Here is a 12963-nt window from a genome sequence, read left to right on the forward strand (position 1 = left end):
CCACATTTTCCTTGGCGGACTTCAAATGTTCCGCCCACCGACAAACCATGGCCCCTGGTAACCTAGCCTAAAACCATGACAAAAACCATCTCACAAAATCTCAGCCCCTTCCCTGTCCGGATAAAATTCCAACCACTTCTCCAACACCTCTAATTTAATTGGCGTAAAAGCCTTTCCCCACAACCCCTCTGCCTGACCCTCTCCCCCTCCCCCTGTCTCCTTGTTGGAAACACTAAGTGGGTGCTTCCCTGCATACTTGCTACATTCGTGTCTGAACCTACACACATTCCTTGTGCAGCCGTCCTTATTAAAGGCCCAGCATGCTGCTGAGGGTTGCCCTCCACTCTGCCCCCCGCACCTTCGTAGGTGGGGTGACCAGGAAAGGGCCAGAAAGGCCAGGCAAACCACTTGCAGTGTGCAATGTCAGTGCAGGCCTCGTCGGAGCCATCCACTGCAGCTGTAGATCCATGTCTATTTCCCACCAGACCGCCTGGCTGTCCTCTGCCATCCTTGCCCTAAATTCTTCATCGTAACGCACCCACACAAAGCCCCCAAAACTTGTAAATGCCTTTCTAATCACATCCATGTATTTCAGCAGAGCCACACATCTCTCTGGAAATTTCTCATAATAAACCTTTGTGTAGATAATGAAAGCTGACGTCCAATTTTCTATTGTCACCGGAACCCTTGGGCGCGAGGCCAACTCCCTCTTTAGAACCCTCCTTTGCTCTCAATTCCCTATATAGCAACTTAAACACATCCACAAATTCCCCCTCCTGTATCTTATCCTTAGTCGCTGTCATCAAGTGTGCTCCCACCTCAACCTCTTTTTCTTTAGAAACCTGTACCTCAAGCGCCAATGGCTCAATCACCTTGCCTGTCTTTATCTCCACTGAGCAGTTTTTCCTTTCTCCAACCAAGGCTCAAATCGCCTGTACACCAATCTCTCTTCTTACCCCTTGCAATCCTGACCCTTCGCTTCTTGCCCCCATTCTCGTGCACCCCCCCTCTGCCAGGCAGTTGACCAGTCCCCTTCCCGCTCACCTCTTTCCGCCCTGCCATCACCCGTCTGCAGTCTGGCCTCCACTCCAATGCTCCTCATCTCCTTCCTCACTGGGCTCCTGCTGCGGGGACAAAACATGTCAGCTGTCTCACCCAGCCAATTATTCCCCCGACCTTGTGCCCCCCAATCCCCTGGTTCCTGTCGTTCACAATCCCACCTACAACCCTTCTCGCCGCCCCCTCCTCCTTACTGACCTATAATCTTCATCCTCCCACTGCCCCACGTATTCTTCCATCCCTTCATCAGTACCCATGAATACTATTGCTGTTGCAAGCACATGCTCGGGCCGTGTAGATCCACATCTTGTGAGTCCAGGCCGTCTGCCCCACCACTCCTTTGGCATCTTCTCGGCAGGGCCACAGAAACCGCTTCCAGGTCCTCTTCTCTCGGGCAAGGTGTCCTCTCCTCCACCCTTAAGTCTTCCCCGCTAGAGGCTGTGCTGTGCCCTCTAGCCTGTCATTGCGCAGTTCGAGGAGGGGCCATTCCTAAACCCTCTCCATATTCATCCTCTGTAACAGCAGGGGCTGCTCTGTTCCCTCCGCCCGAAATCCTCCTAACCGGGGGGGCCGTTCCGCGCCCCTCCCTAACCTCACTAATTGAGGGGGACCGCTCTCTTCTCCTCCCACCTGCACTCTTCTGCAGGTATTTTCCCCCTTTTCCCCTCTGCTCTGTCACCCCTCTCTGCGCCCCTTCACCAAATCTCTTACTGAACTCTCCCCCAAATGAAATCCCCCCCTTGACCCTCTCATATCAATCTCCCTGCGCATTTTCCTATCTCTAGACTCCCATCCTCCCCCCTGCCCGCCGAGGGGCTGCAAGCAACCACTGCCGCGAGAGCCCCATCTGCCGCTGCTCTCCGCTGCGGCCTTGCTACCACCTCCGCCCCTTCGCCCGTGACCTCACCTACGGCCCCCTCAAGCTGGGCTTTAGATGCCCTACTAATGATGTCCAAGGCTTCCCTCAGTGCCTTAGCATCTAAAACACAGAGGGGCACACAAAAAACAGAGCGTGTGTGGTGTCTGACAAATGAAAACTAGTGAACGCAAGCAGCATTTTTCAATTTGGAAATTACTTTTGTTTTTTTTTATGGAAGTGTGAAATGCACATTTGGAAAACAATAGTGTGCCTAGCATGTAGAAAGCCTGTATGAAACGCAAAGGAAGGGCACAAAAATGACAGGATATTTGTGCGGTAGTCCAACAAATATCTGTCTTTTTGAGACCGCTACTAATAAATAATAATGCAACTAAGAGGTTTTTGAAGTTCTTAATATAATCGTGAAGGCATATGTTATTCCATCTGTTTATAGAGATGAAATAATTGGGGCAAAAAAATATTGGTAATAATTCAGAGGTTTATAAATATCCCCACCCCGATATCGCCCGCTAGTAGCTCTCTACTGTTGACCTCCACTACAAGTAGCTCTAGCTAACGTAAAGGTTGGAGACCCCTGACCTAGAGTGTGTCCAAGCTTTTAGAAAATTTCTCCTTCAATACAGGGCCCGGCTGTAAAATAACATTACAAAAAAAAACGTTTTGCTTTCATTATATATTTTATTATACTGTTAGGACAGTTATATTTCATTTTTGTTAAGGGGTTATTTTTCCCAGCTGGATTTTTCCATGATATAGACCATTGTTAAACCCTATTTCGAGGGGATTGGGTCCTCCGACGTATTCCATATCTATGACATGTAATCACCACAGCTGTGCTGCTTCGGAAACTTTTTCGGCGTCTGCGTCCTGCGTCGATGACGTCGATGCGCTGTCGTCGAGGACCTCCTCCGACGTCCGACGTCATCCGATGTGATAAGTAGGACGCACGACGCCCATAGCCTCAGTTCCGTTTTTTCCGCGAACGTGTTGCTTCGTGTTTCTCGGTTCAAACGCCTCGGATCTTTGGAGTTCTGTTCTTCTCGGTTCTTCGAACCTGTTCGTTTGTGTAATTCCTTCTGAAGATGTCTACTTCGTCTTCGACCCCGCGTCCGGGTTTCAAGAAGTGCGGGGAGTGTGGGTCCAAGATGTCGGGGACGGACTCGCACGACGCCTGCCTCTGGTGCCTCGGGGAGGCCCACGACACGGATGACTGTATCGACTGCCAGTCGCTCACGTCCAAAGCCTTACGCGAACGTAAGAAGAAGTTGTCGGTAGGTCGGGTGTCCAAGCCCCGGAAGTCGAAGTCTGCGGGGCTTTCGACGGATGATTCGAGGGGTGACTCTCCGTGTCATCGTCGGAAGTCTCGTGGGTCTCCTTCTAGGAGTCGGTCTCGCCACTCCTCAGCCTCTTCGAGGCATTCTCGGAAGCGCCGACACCGGTCGTCTTCCAGGTCCTCTTCGGAGGGCTCTGCCCGGCACGTCGCTTACCCCTCCGGCCGTGCGACGCCGGAGGAATGGGCTTCCTTCGGGAAGAAGATGTTGGCGATTCTTGAGTCGCAGGGTACTCAGCCGTCCGCGCCCCCGAGTGGGGTCGGTCGTGTGAGGTCGAGAGACACCGCTCGCAGGAGTGGTCGGCACGAGTCACGGGAGAGGTCCCGTTCGGACAAGGGGACTCGTTCTCGACGTACCCGTTCCAGGTCCCGGTCCTCGACGCGTTCGAGACCGTGTGCACCTGTGAGGTCTTCAAAGAAGGCATCGACGTCTGTGGCGTCGAGGGCGTCGACGGGCTTTCTCGAGGCTCTGGCTCCGAGGAAGTCGTCGATGCCGTCGACGCTCAGGTCGTCGAGGGACACGCTCGGGGCTCCGGCCTCGAGGGCTGTGTCGACGCCGCCGATTCTGGAGGCGCTGCATCTGACGTCGACGCCGATTTCCTCGACGCCGATCCTCTCGGCGCCGATGCCGGTTCTCTCGACGCTGGCGCCGATTCGCTCGACGCCATCGACGCCTTTCGTGTCGGAGGTACCACAGGGCACGGGTGGACCCCCTAGGAAGGCTCTGGTTAAGAGCAAGCACTCTCGAGTGCCTTCTTTTCGCCTCCTGGACTATATTTCAGAGGCGGATGAGGATTCTGATGGCCTGGTTCCTAGTCAGGTTCCGGATGACATTGTCTCGGGCCATAGTCAGTTTGACGAGTTGAGACAGTCACTGCATGATGCCAGTGGACTGGACACCTCTCCGGAGGTGGAGTTTTGTAGGCCTGAGCCTGGCTCTCATGCTGATTCCTCGTACCAGCGCCTTATGGCTAGGGTTTCTGAGTACTTGGGATGGTCTGCTCCCCCAGGGGAGTTTGTGCAGGATGATCTGACAGACATCCTTGATGTTGGTCCCCCAACTGACCCGGTTCTGCCGTTCCATATGGCTTTACAGAGAAGGGTGGCGGCGGCTTGGACTGCTCCGGAGAGTCTCCCGGCGGTGGGCAGATCCTTGTCGCGAAAATACCGTCCAGCCAGTGGCGACCCCTGCTACTTGACCAGGCACCCCACTCCGGAGAGTTTGGTGGTGCAGGCGGCCACGGCCCCGGCAAAGCAGGCGTCGTACCCTACCATCCCTCCTGATAGGGACGACAAACGTTTTGATGGCTGGGCGAAGAAAGTGTTTTCTTCTGGTGGTATGGCGCTTCAGGCGGCCAACTCCATTTGTGCCTTGTCGCGTTTCACGCACACTCTGTGGAACTGTGTTGCGTTAGCGGCTGAACATGTTCCCGAAGGGGATGAACGGGATGGTTTCCTTGCTTTGGTCCAGGATGGTAAGGATGCCATGTGTGAGTCCGTTCAGTCGGGTTTGGACTTAGCTGAATGCGTCAGTAGGTCCATGGCGGCGAACACCGTGATACGCAGGTTTGCGTGGTTGCGGAAGTCGGGGTTTGCGCCTGATGTGCAGTCCCGGCTCCTCAACATGCCCTTTGATGGTGATCACCTTTTTGGCAGCAAGGCTGACGAGAGCCTTGAGAGGTTGCAGACCTCAAAAGCTGCAGCGAAGTCGTTGGGCGCTGCAGTTCGCCAACCTCCGCCTTTTCGTCCTAGGGGACAGCAGTGGAGGGGTGGTTCCTTTCGTTATTACTCCTCCTTCAGTAAAGCGAGAGGAGCTGGCAGTCAAAGAGGCCATCGCAGGGGTACCAGAGGTGGACGACAGGGTACCCGTGGTGCCAAGGCCGCTCGGGCAGTTGCCTCTTTGCCCTCAGGTAACGCCGCAGCCGCTCCCACTCAGTCGTGAGGCCATGTCCCATGGTTCGCCGGTTGGGGGAAGGCTGGCGCAGCATCTTGTAGAGTGGCAAGCCATTACTTCAGATGTGTGGGTTCTGGAGATCATAACCCACGGCTACTGTCTTCCTTTTCGGCACAGGCCTCGCGACAATCCACCGGGGAACCTCTCTTTGCAGAGTCCGGATCCGCTCCTTGCGTAAGAAATTCAAGCCCTGCTGGAGAAAGGCGCCATAGAACTGGTGCCTGTAGCGGAGAGGAACAAGGGATGGTATTCCCCTTATTTTTTGGTTTCAAAGAAAGACGGGGGATTGAGACCCATCATGGACTTGCGCGGTTTGAACAACCTCCTCAGGAAGGACAAGTTCAAGATGGTTACTCTCTCTCAAGTCCTCCAGGCCCTTCAGCTTCAGGACTGGTTGGTGTCACTCGACCTCAAGGATGCTTACTTCCATGTGCCGATCCATCCCAAGCACAAGAAGTACCTGAGGTTCGCGGTTGGCGACTCGCACTTTCAGTTTCGGGTCCTGCCGTTCGGATTGACCTCCGCCCCGAGGGTTTTCACCAAGCTCATGGTGGTGGTGGCAGCGCATCTCAGGCAAGGGGGGATTCACGTCTACCCCTACCTGGACGATTGGTTGATTAGGGGGAGCTCTCCCGAGCAAGTCCTGGATCATCTATCGATCACCTGTCGCTCCCTTCACAGGCTGGGCTTCTCCCTCAATTTAAAGAAGTCCCATTTGACGCCAACACAGCGGCTCCAGTACATCGGAGCAGTGCTCGACACTTCCCTGGGGCAGTGTTTTCCTCCGCAGGTGAGGGCTCTTCACATTCAGCAGATGGTGCACAAGTTGCAGCATGCCCAGACGCTCCCAGCGTTCGAGTTCTTGAGGTTGCTCGGCCTCATGGCATCCTGCATTCTTCTGGTGCCAGAGGCTCGCCTGCGGATGAGATCTTTGCAGTGGGCACTCAAGACGCAATGGTCGCAGTCCTCCGGCAGGATGTCGGACTCGATTCAGGTGCCGTCCTCGTTCGCCCGGGACCTTCTGTGGTGGGCCGTCGAAGGCAACTTAATGAAGGGGGCTCCATTTTGGCTTCCCTGGCCGGAGGTGACGATCGTGACGGATGCATCCCTCACGGGATGGGGAGCTCATGCCAACGGGCTGACAGTCAGCGGTTGTTGGTCTCCGTCGGAGTCCAGACTCCATATCAATCTGTTGGAGCTGAGGGCCGTCAGGCTAGCCCTGAAGGCTTTTCTGCCGTCTGTGCGAGGGAAGAATGTCCTGATCCTGACAGACAACACAGTGGCCATGCACTACCTCAACAAAAAGGGGGGGGCAGGGTCACTTCCTCTGTGCAGAGAGGCGATGCAGCTCGAGTTCTGGGCCATCCAGCAGGAAGTTTCGATCTCGGCAGTTCATCTGGCCGGAGCCGAAAACGTGACGGCGGACGCTCTGAGCAGGCAGAGCGCGATCTCTCACGAGTGGGAGTTGGCTCAGGAGATTCTCCTGGAGATCTTCGCCCTTTGGGGGACCCCTCAAGTGGATCTCTTCGCCTCCAGTGTCAACCGGAAGTGCGAAAGGTTTTGCTCGCGGGAATTTCCTCCAGAAGGAGCCTTAGGAGACGCGTTCGTGGTGGAGTGGTCCTTCCCGCTGCTGTACGCGTTTCCTCCAGTCCCCGTCATCCCGCAAGTGCTGCGGAGGTTACGGAAGTTCGGTTCCCGGATGATCCTCATTGCCCCGGCGTGGGCTCGGAGGACGTGGTACCCGGACCTTCTCGACTTATCCATCTGCCCTCCACGTCGTCTTCCCTACCGAGACGATCTGCTCTCACGGGAGGGGGGTCAGGTTCTCCATCCAGAGGTCAGATCCCTCAACCTTCACGCTTGGCTTCTGAAAGGTTGAGGTATAAGGATTGGGACCTCCCTGAGGACGTGATGGAGGTGTTGCTTTCGGCCCGAAGACCGGCAACAAAGTCTCTGTACCGTTGCCGTTGGCGTAAGTTCTGCGACTGGTGCAGGGTTCAGAATGTGGATCCTTTTGCATGTGACATCCCCATGGTTCTGTCCTTTTTACTTTCTTTGGCCCACAGGGGCTTGCAAGTGGGTACCGTTAAGGGTTACCTGGCGGCGCTGTCCATCTTTAAGCGCTCGTCTGAAGAGTGTTCTTACTTAAAAATCCCTTTAATTTCACAGTTCCTGAAAGGGCTCACTAATGTGTTCCCTCCGTCACCTTTCCTGGTGCCCGGTTGGGATTTAAACCTGGTTCTTAAGTTTCTTATGGGTGCTCCGTTTGAGCCTTTACATTCTTGCCCTTTGAGGCTGTTAACTCTGAAAACTGTGTTTTTAGTTGCGGTTACTTCCGCTCGCAGAGTGAGTGAGTTACAGGCACTTTCAGTTAAGCCTCCCTTCACTGTATTTCACAAGGACAGGGTTGTCCTTAGAGTTCGTCCTTCTTTTCTTCCGAAGGTAGTGACGGAATTTCATTTGGCCCAGAAGGTTGTTCTTCCGGCATTCTATCCTCCTCCGCATCCTGGTAAGGAAGAGGAGAGGCTCCATAGGCTTGATCCTAGGAGAGCTTTAAGCTTTTATGTTTCACGCATGTCCCGGGTCAGAGTGGATGATCAACTCTTTATTGGTTACGCTGGAAAGCGTTTGGGGCAAGCTGTGACGAAACAGACTTTGTCTCGCTGGATTATTTTGGCCATCTCGGAGTGCTACCGTTTGGCGGGTAAGGACCCACCGGCTGGCTTGCGGGCCCATTCTACCAGGGGTATGGCTGCGTCTACTGCCCTGCAGAGGGGTGTTCCTATTCGCAACATCTGTGATGCAGCCACCTGGGCTTCAGTTCATACATTTGTACGTCACTATTCCCTTGATTCCATCCGAGCGCAGGATCTGGCCTTTGGCAAGGCGGTCCTTTGCTCTGCTATTTGATTGGCTATTCTACATTTTGATTCTAAATTCTTTCCCTCCTCCTTGCTTTGGTACTGCTTTGGGAGTCTGTCATAGATATGTAATACGTCGGAGGACCCAATCCCCTCGAAGAACAAGTTACTTTCTTACCTGGTAACGTTCTTTCGATGGGATGGTCCGACGACGTATTCCATATCGCTCCTGCCCTGCCTTCCCCGCTACAGAATTTCTTTTGCGATTGCAGCTTCCGTTCCGCAAGGCTTTGTGTCTGCTGGCAGTTGACTTCTGTCACACGTTCTGGGGGAAAAAACTACAACTGAGGCTATGGGCGTCGTGCGTCCTACTTATCACATCGGATGACGTCGGACGTCGGAGGAGGTCCTCGACGACAGCGCATCGACGTCATCGACGCAGGACGCAGACGCCGAAAAAGTTTCCGAAGCAGCACAGCTGTGGTGATTACATGTCATAGATATGGAATACGTCGTCGGACCATCCCATCGAAAGAACGTTACCAGGTAAGAAAGTAACTTGTTCTTCTGGCTCATTGTATAACGATATGGGGGAGGCGGTGATAGTTACAAATTACCCTCTAAAATATTTTGGAAGATCTTCTGATTTCATATTATAAGAATGTGAATTGGAGGTCGATGAGTTGATCTCTAATCCATGGTATAGAAAAGATTAAGGGATTTGGATTGGAGGGTGACAATAAAAAAGTTGAAATCTTATAAAGTATACCAAAGCCTTTCTCCTTTGGATAAACCTTTGGGGCATTTGCCATTGTACTTAAAGAAGTTCCAAAACGTGCTGTGGCGCAGTCAATTCCTTAGGTTTAGACTGAATCTTCTGCTGGCCAGGGAAATTCAAGAAATTAAAGTGAGTCGGCCTATGAGTAGTTAGGGGATTCTAGGTCAGTATATGCTATGGAATGCCCCGAATACTTTTCAGTGTAGACAACATATTTTAATTGGATTGATCAAAATAACATGGTAATTCGAAACTGGTATATACTGATTCATTGTTATTTGCACAGTAACTATTGATAGATGAGGAATTTGTATTCTTATGTAAGCAGTAGAATTGTGTATTAAGGATTTTAGTGGGTTTTTATATGTATGCCTGCATGCATATATCCATGTTTTATACTTATATGCTTGTGTTTTTTTCCTCTATTGATTAATGTATAGTATGTGGTATTAATGAATTGGTGGATTTTGTGTAAGGTTCCCTCCCTCATCTCTGACTGCCTGTCCGCCACCCAGGAGTTGTGTGCAGCCAATGATCTCTGCCTTAATGCCAGTAAGACCGAGATTCTCCTCATTGGAACATCTGCTCCCTCCTTTCCTGTCACTCTCTGGTCGGCCTCCCTTAGCCCTCCTCCTGCTCCCACCTGTGAGGCTAAAAACCTCAGGGTCATCTTTGACTCCACACTCTCCTTCTCTCCTCACATCTCTGACATCTCTAAGAAGTCACACTACCAGCTGCACCTCCTCAGAGGCATTCTTCCTTTCCTCTCCTTCCCCCAGAAGCTCACTGTCTCCAGAGCTCTGGTTCTCCCTACGCTGGACTATTGCAACAGCCCCTTTCTAAATCTGCCTGCCTCCACTCTCCGCCCTCTGCAACTCATCCAGAACAGGACTGCGAGACTTGTCCTTGGCCTCAAGCCCAGGGATCGTATCTCTCCAGGACTGAAATCTCTGCACTGGCTCCCAGTGACTTCGAGGATTAAGTTCAAAACCCCCTGTATTGTCCACAAGGCCTTCTGGGGCCTGGGGCCTCAATACCTTCAACTCTCTCTTCGAAAATATCTTCCTTCTCGAGCTCTTTGCTCATCCGCCTTCAACTCCCACAGGGTCATTCGCTTCTCCAAGCAACGAGTTGGTGGTAGATCTCTTTCCTCGGCTGGGGCCTCCCTCTGGAACAGCCTCCATGAAACTTGAGGAGAATCATGTCCAGTTCTGGAAGCACCTCAAAACCTTTCTCTTTGCTTCTGCCTTTTCTCCTCCTCTCCCCTGCTGACTTCCTGGCAGATACTGAAACTGCACTGGTCACCTGGCAACCCCCCCCTTCTCTCAAGCCAAGCCCCCCCAGTTGTACACCTGCACTGCCTTCCTGGCAACCCCCCGCACTTAGGGACTGTTCTGTACCCCTACAGTTCCACCACTGGCACTTGACACCTGATGTCTGCACTACCCTTGCATTTGCCACCAGCTGGCCGGACGCTACTTATTGTTATTTATTATCCCATGTATTGCACTGTACCCTTCCCCTCGCACTTTCCTACTTCCCCCTTCCCATGCACTTGTGCGATCTGAATGACACCTGGCCTAGTAGGATCATTGTCTGTCTTATCTCTGTTCCCCCTTCCTTGCCTCGTCGCGCCTTGAAACACTTATGATATGATACAGCATTTAGTTTTGAATATATAACATCTCAGCATCGGTCTGTCAACCTGCTGAGCTACCCTGGTAGGCTTCTACTGTACAGCGTGTCTATGGATCACTTAATGTACTAAAAGTGGGTGTACCTGTGTCATGGAAGTGATTTCAAGTGGAAATGTACAGTGTGGAGTTTGGAAAGAAGCCACATGAAAGAAATTGCACCATTTTTTAAATATTATTTTGAACATTTCCAGGCGAGCAGCAGTGCTACTGTGATATTTTCATTGCGTGGTCACAATGATCCTGATCCTGCCCCAGCCCCTCCGACATCTCTGGCAAACAAGAGCAGCTTGCTTAAGCAAGACAGTGTTGGGGGCGCACAAGGCCAACTCTGGTACTACAGGCAGCCTCCAGAAGCAGAACGTGATACAGACATCTGTCAAGGAATTTACAAGCAGCTCCATGTGGCACAGCAGCCAAGCTCCCCGCCCGCAATTGAGACGACCAGGGTTCAGATCCTGATCATGTTTATTTTTCAGTATTTCCAGCGCGGGAGACTGAAGAGGCTCAGGTGAGCTATTAATCGCCCGCGATCGCCCGCGATCAACCGTTTGGCGACCTCTGCTGTAGGTGCTAATATCTAGCACAGATGCAGAGCAATGTGTCTCTGCCTCTAAACGTGCGGCTCCTTTAAGGGGCACAACCCTGCCCACACGCAGCCGATGGGCAGCACCGCGTTACGAACACAAACAACACAAGCAGAGCACGGAGTCACTGCCTCTAGCACGCGGCCCCTTTATGGGACTCGGCCTTGTCCACACGCGGCCGGAGAGCGGCACCGCATTACAAAAACAAACAACGAATGCCTACGAACTTCGGCCCTAAATCCAACTAGCAATGAACACTTACTGGCCTGAGAAAACCAGCCCTCCCTCCCCCCCGAGTGCCCACACAAAGAAGGGCTACAAACAAGAAGCCCCTATTTCACCTGGCCGGAAAAGCAGCACCGCACCACCCTTAGAGCGGATGAACGGGCTGACAGGAAAAAACTACACGGGACACCTTACTACCCGTAAAGCTGCAACACAGACCGCAATGTACACAAGCTTCTGATAAGTGTTGGGTGTGCTTTATTTACAGCACACCCGACTATGACGAAATTATATAATTAATGAAGAAAAAGGAAACAAAATGATATGCTAAAACTAAGCCTACCCTCCCACCAACTAATTATCTAAGTACCCACTCTTCCTACCTCCATGACCTGCACTACCTAGGCCCCAAACAGGGAAGGCTCTGGAGCAGGCGACCTGGACGCACGTCCTAACCATCGCCTGCTCCAGAACGTTCCCCAACCCTTTATATACCCATGGGGTGCTCTATGCGCCTTGTGCAGCGCCAAAAATCTCCCCGGGGGAAACGCATTGCTTTCCCCCGGGGAACCCCCTTCGGGAATTGCAAAATACCTTGTTTCAATCATTTGTTTGTGTGTGTAAAAAACAATTATTTTGCTTAGGAACATCTCTCAAAATCAAGCAAATTGTGTAAAGTTACTTGTTAGATATTTGTGAGTACCGCAGGATGTTTATGATGGACCGTATCAAAGCACTTCCTCTTCCTCTGTGATCTGACAGGGGTGGGGCTCCAGCGTGTTTGTCTAGTGATGTGTGCGGGCACATGGCAGTGTCACTGTTAAAGCTCATGGCAATGTTCATTGACATTTAAACCCGCTGGTCCTAAGCAATCGTTTCAAATGGCACATCAAATGTCGCCATGAACTACAACTATGTGGGGTTAGTGAACTGAGTTGCGTGCTTGGAGTTAAAGAATCACATTCATCAATCAGTTTTAGAATCCATTTTAGATTAGATTACGTAGTACTTCGTTCACTATGGTGGGTAAAATATGTCTGTAGATTGTATGGTCGTAGTGTAAGTAAAGCCATTGTCAGGATGTACCACATGACGCCCAGTGATTTACCATGTTTAATTGGGTAGATTACAATTGGAACCGGTGACACGAAAATGCAAGGCTTTGCTCCTATTGAAGAAAATGTGGTCTAAAGGCTAAATGACTCTGAAACTAGGAGACCTGGATTCTTATAACAGCTTCCCCACCTGGAAAAATCATGTTATCCTGGAAAAGTGACCTCAAACCCTTGGGAGGAACGTGTGCCATTTATTTTCTGTCACCTTTCGGACAGTTAGAAAAGTTCAATTATCGCTTTGTAAAAAAAACAGGACAGGCCACGAGGAAGACATTAATGTCCTTATGTGTGTCTTTTCCCTGCAGCTGGTGAACAGGCAGCTGTACTCGGGGAGTGTGGACAGGACGGTGAAGTGCTGGTCTGCCGATACCGGAGAATGTGTCCGAACATACACCGCACATAAGCACAGCGTCAGCACTTTGAAGTACCACGCCGGGATCTGTAAGTAACTTGTTGGGCACTTACAGCTCCATCGATTCA

At 51.8% G+C, this 12963-nt stretch overlaps 1 protein-coding gene across 1 annotated transcript in view; it reads left to right on the forward strand.

The window, feature by feature from the left end:
* WDR86 (WD repeat domain 86) overlaps nt 1-12963 on the forward strand; it is a 552090-nt gene that overhangs the window by 359739 nt on the left and 179388 nt on the right. The window contains exon 5 of the mRNA XM_069647716.1: nt 12789-12924. Within this exon, the coding sequence (XP_069503817.1) occupies nt 12789-12924 (136 nt within the window). The remainder of the gene's footprint in view (nt 1-12788; nt 12925-12963) is intronic.

This window comes from Ambystoma mexicanum, chromosome 2q, assembly GCF_040938575.1.
Source record: "Ambystoma mexicanum isolate Mex_15411 chromosome 2q, UKY_AmexF1_1, whole genome shotgun sequence".
In the NCBI taxonomy this organism is placed as follows: domain Eukaryota; kingdom Metazoa; phylum Chordata; class Amphibia; order Caudata; family Ambystomatidae; genus Ambystoma; species Ambystoma mexicanum.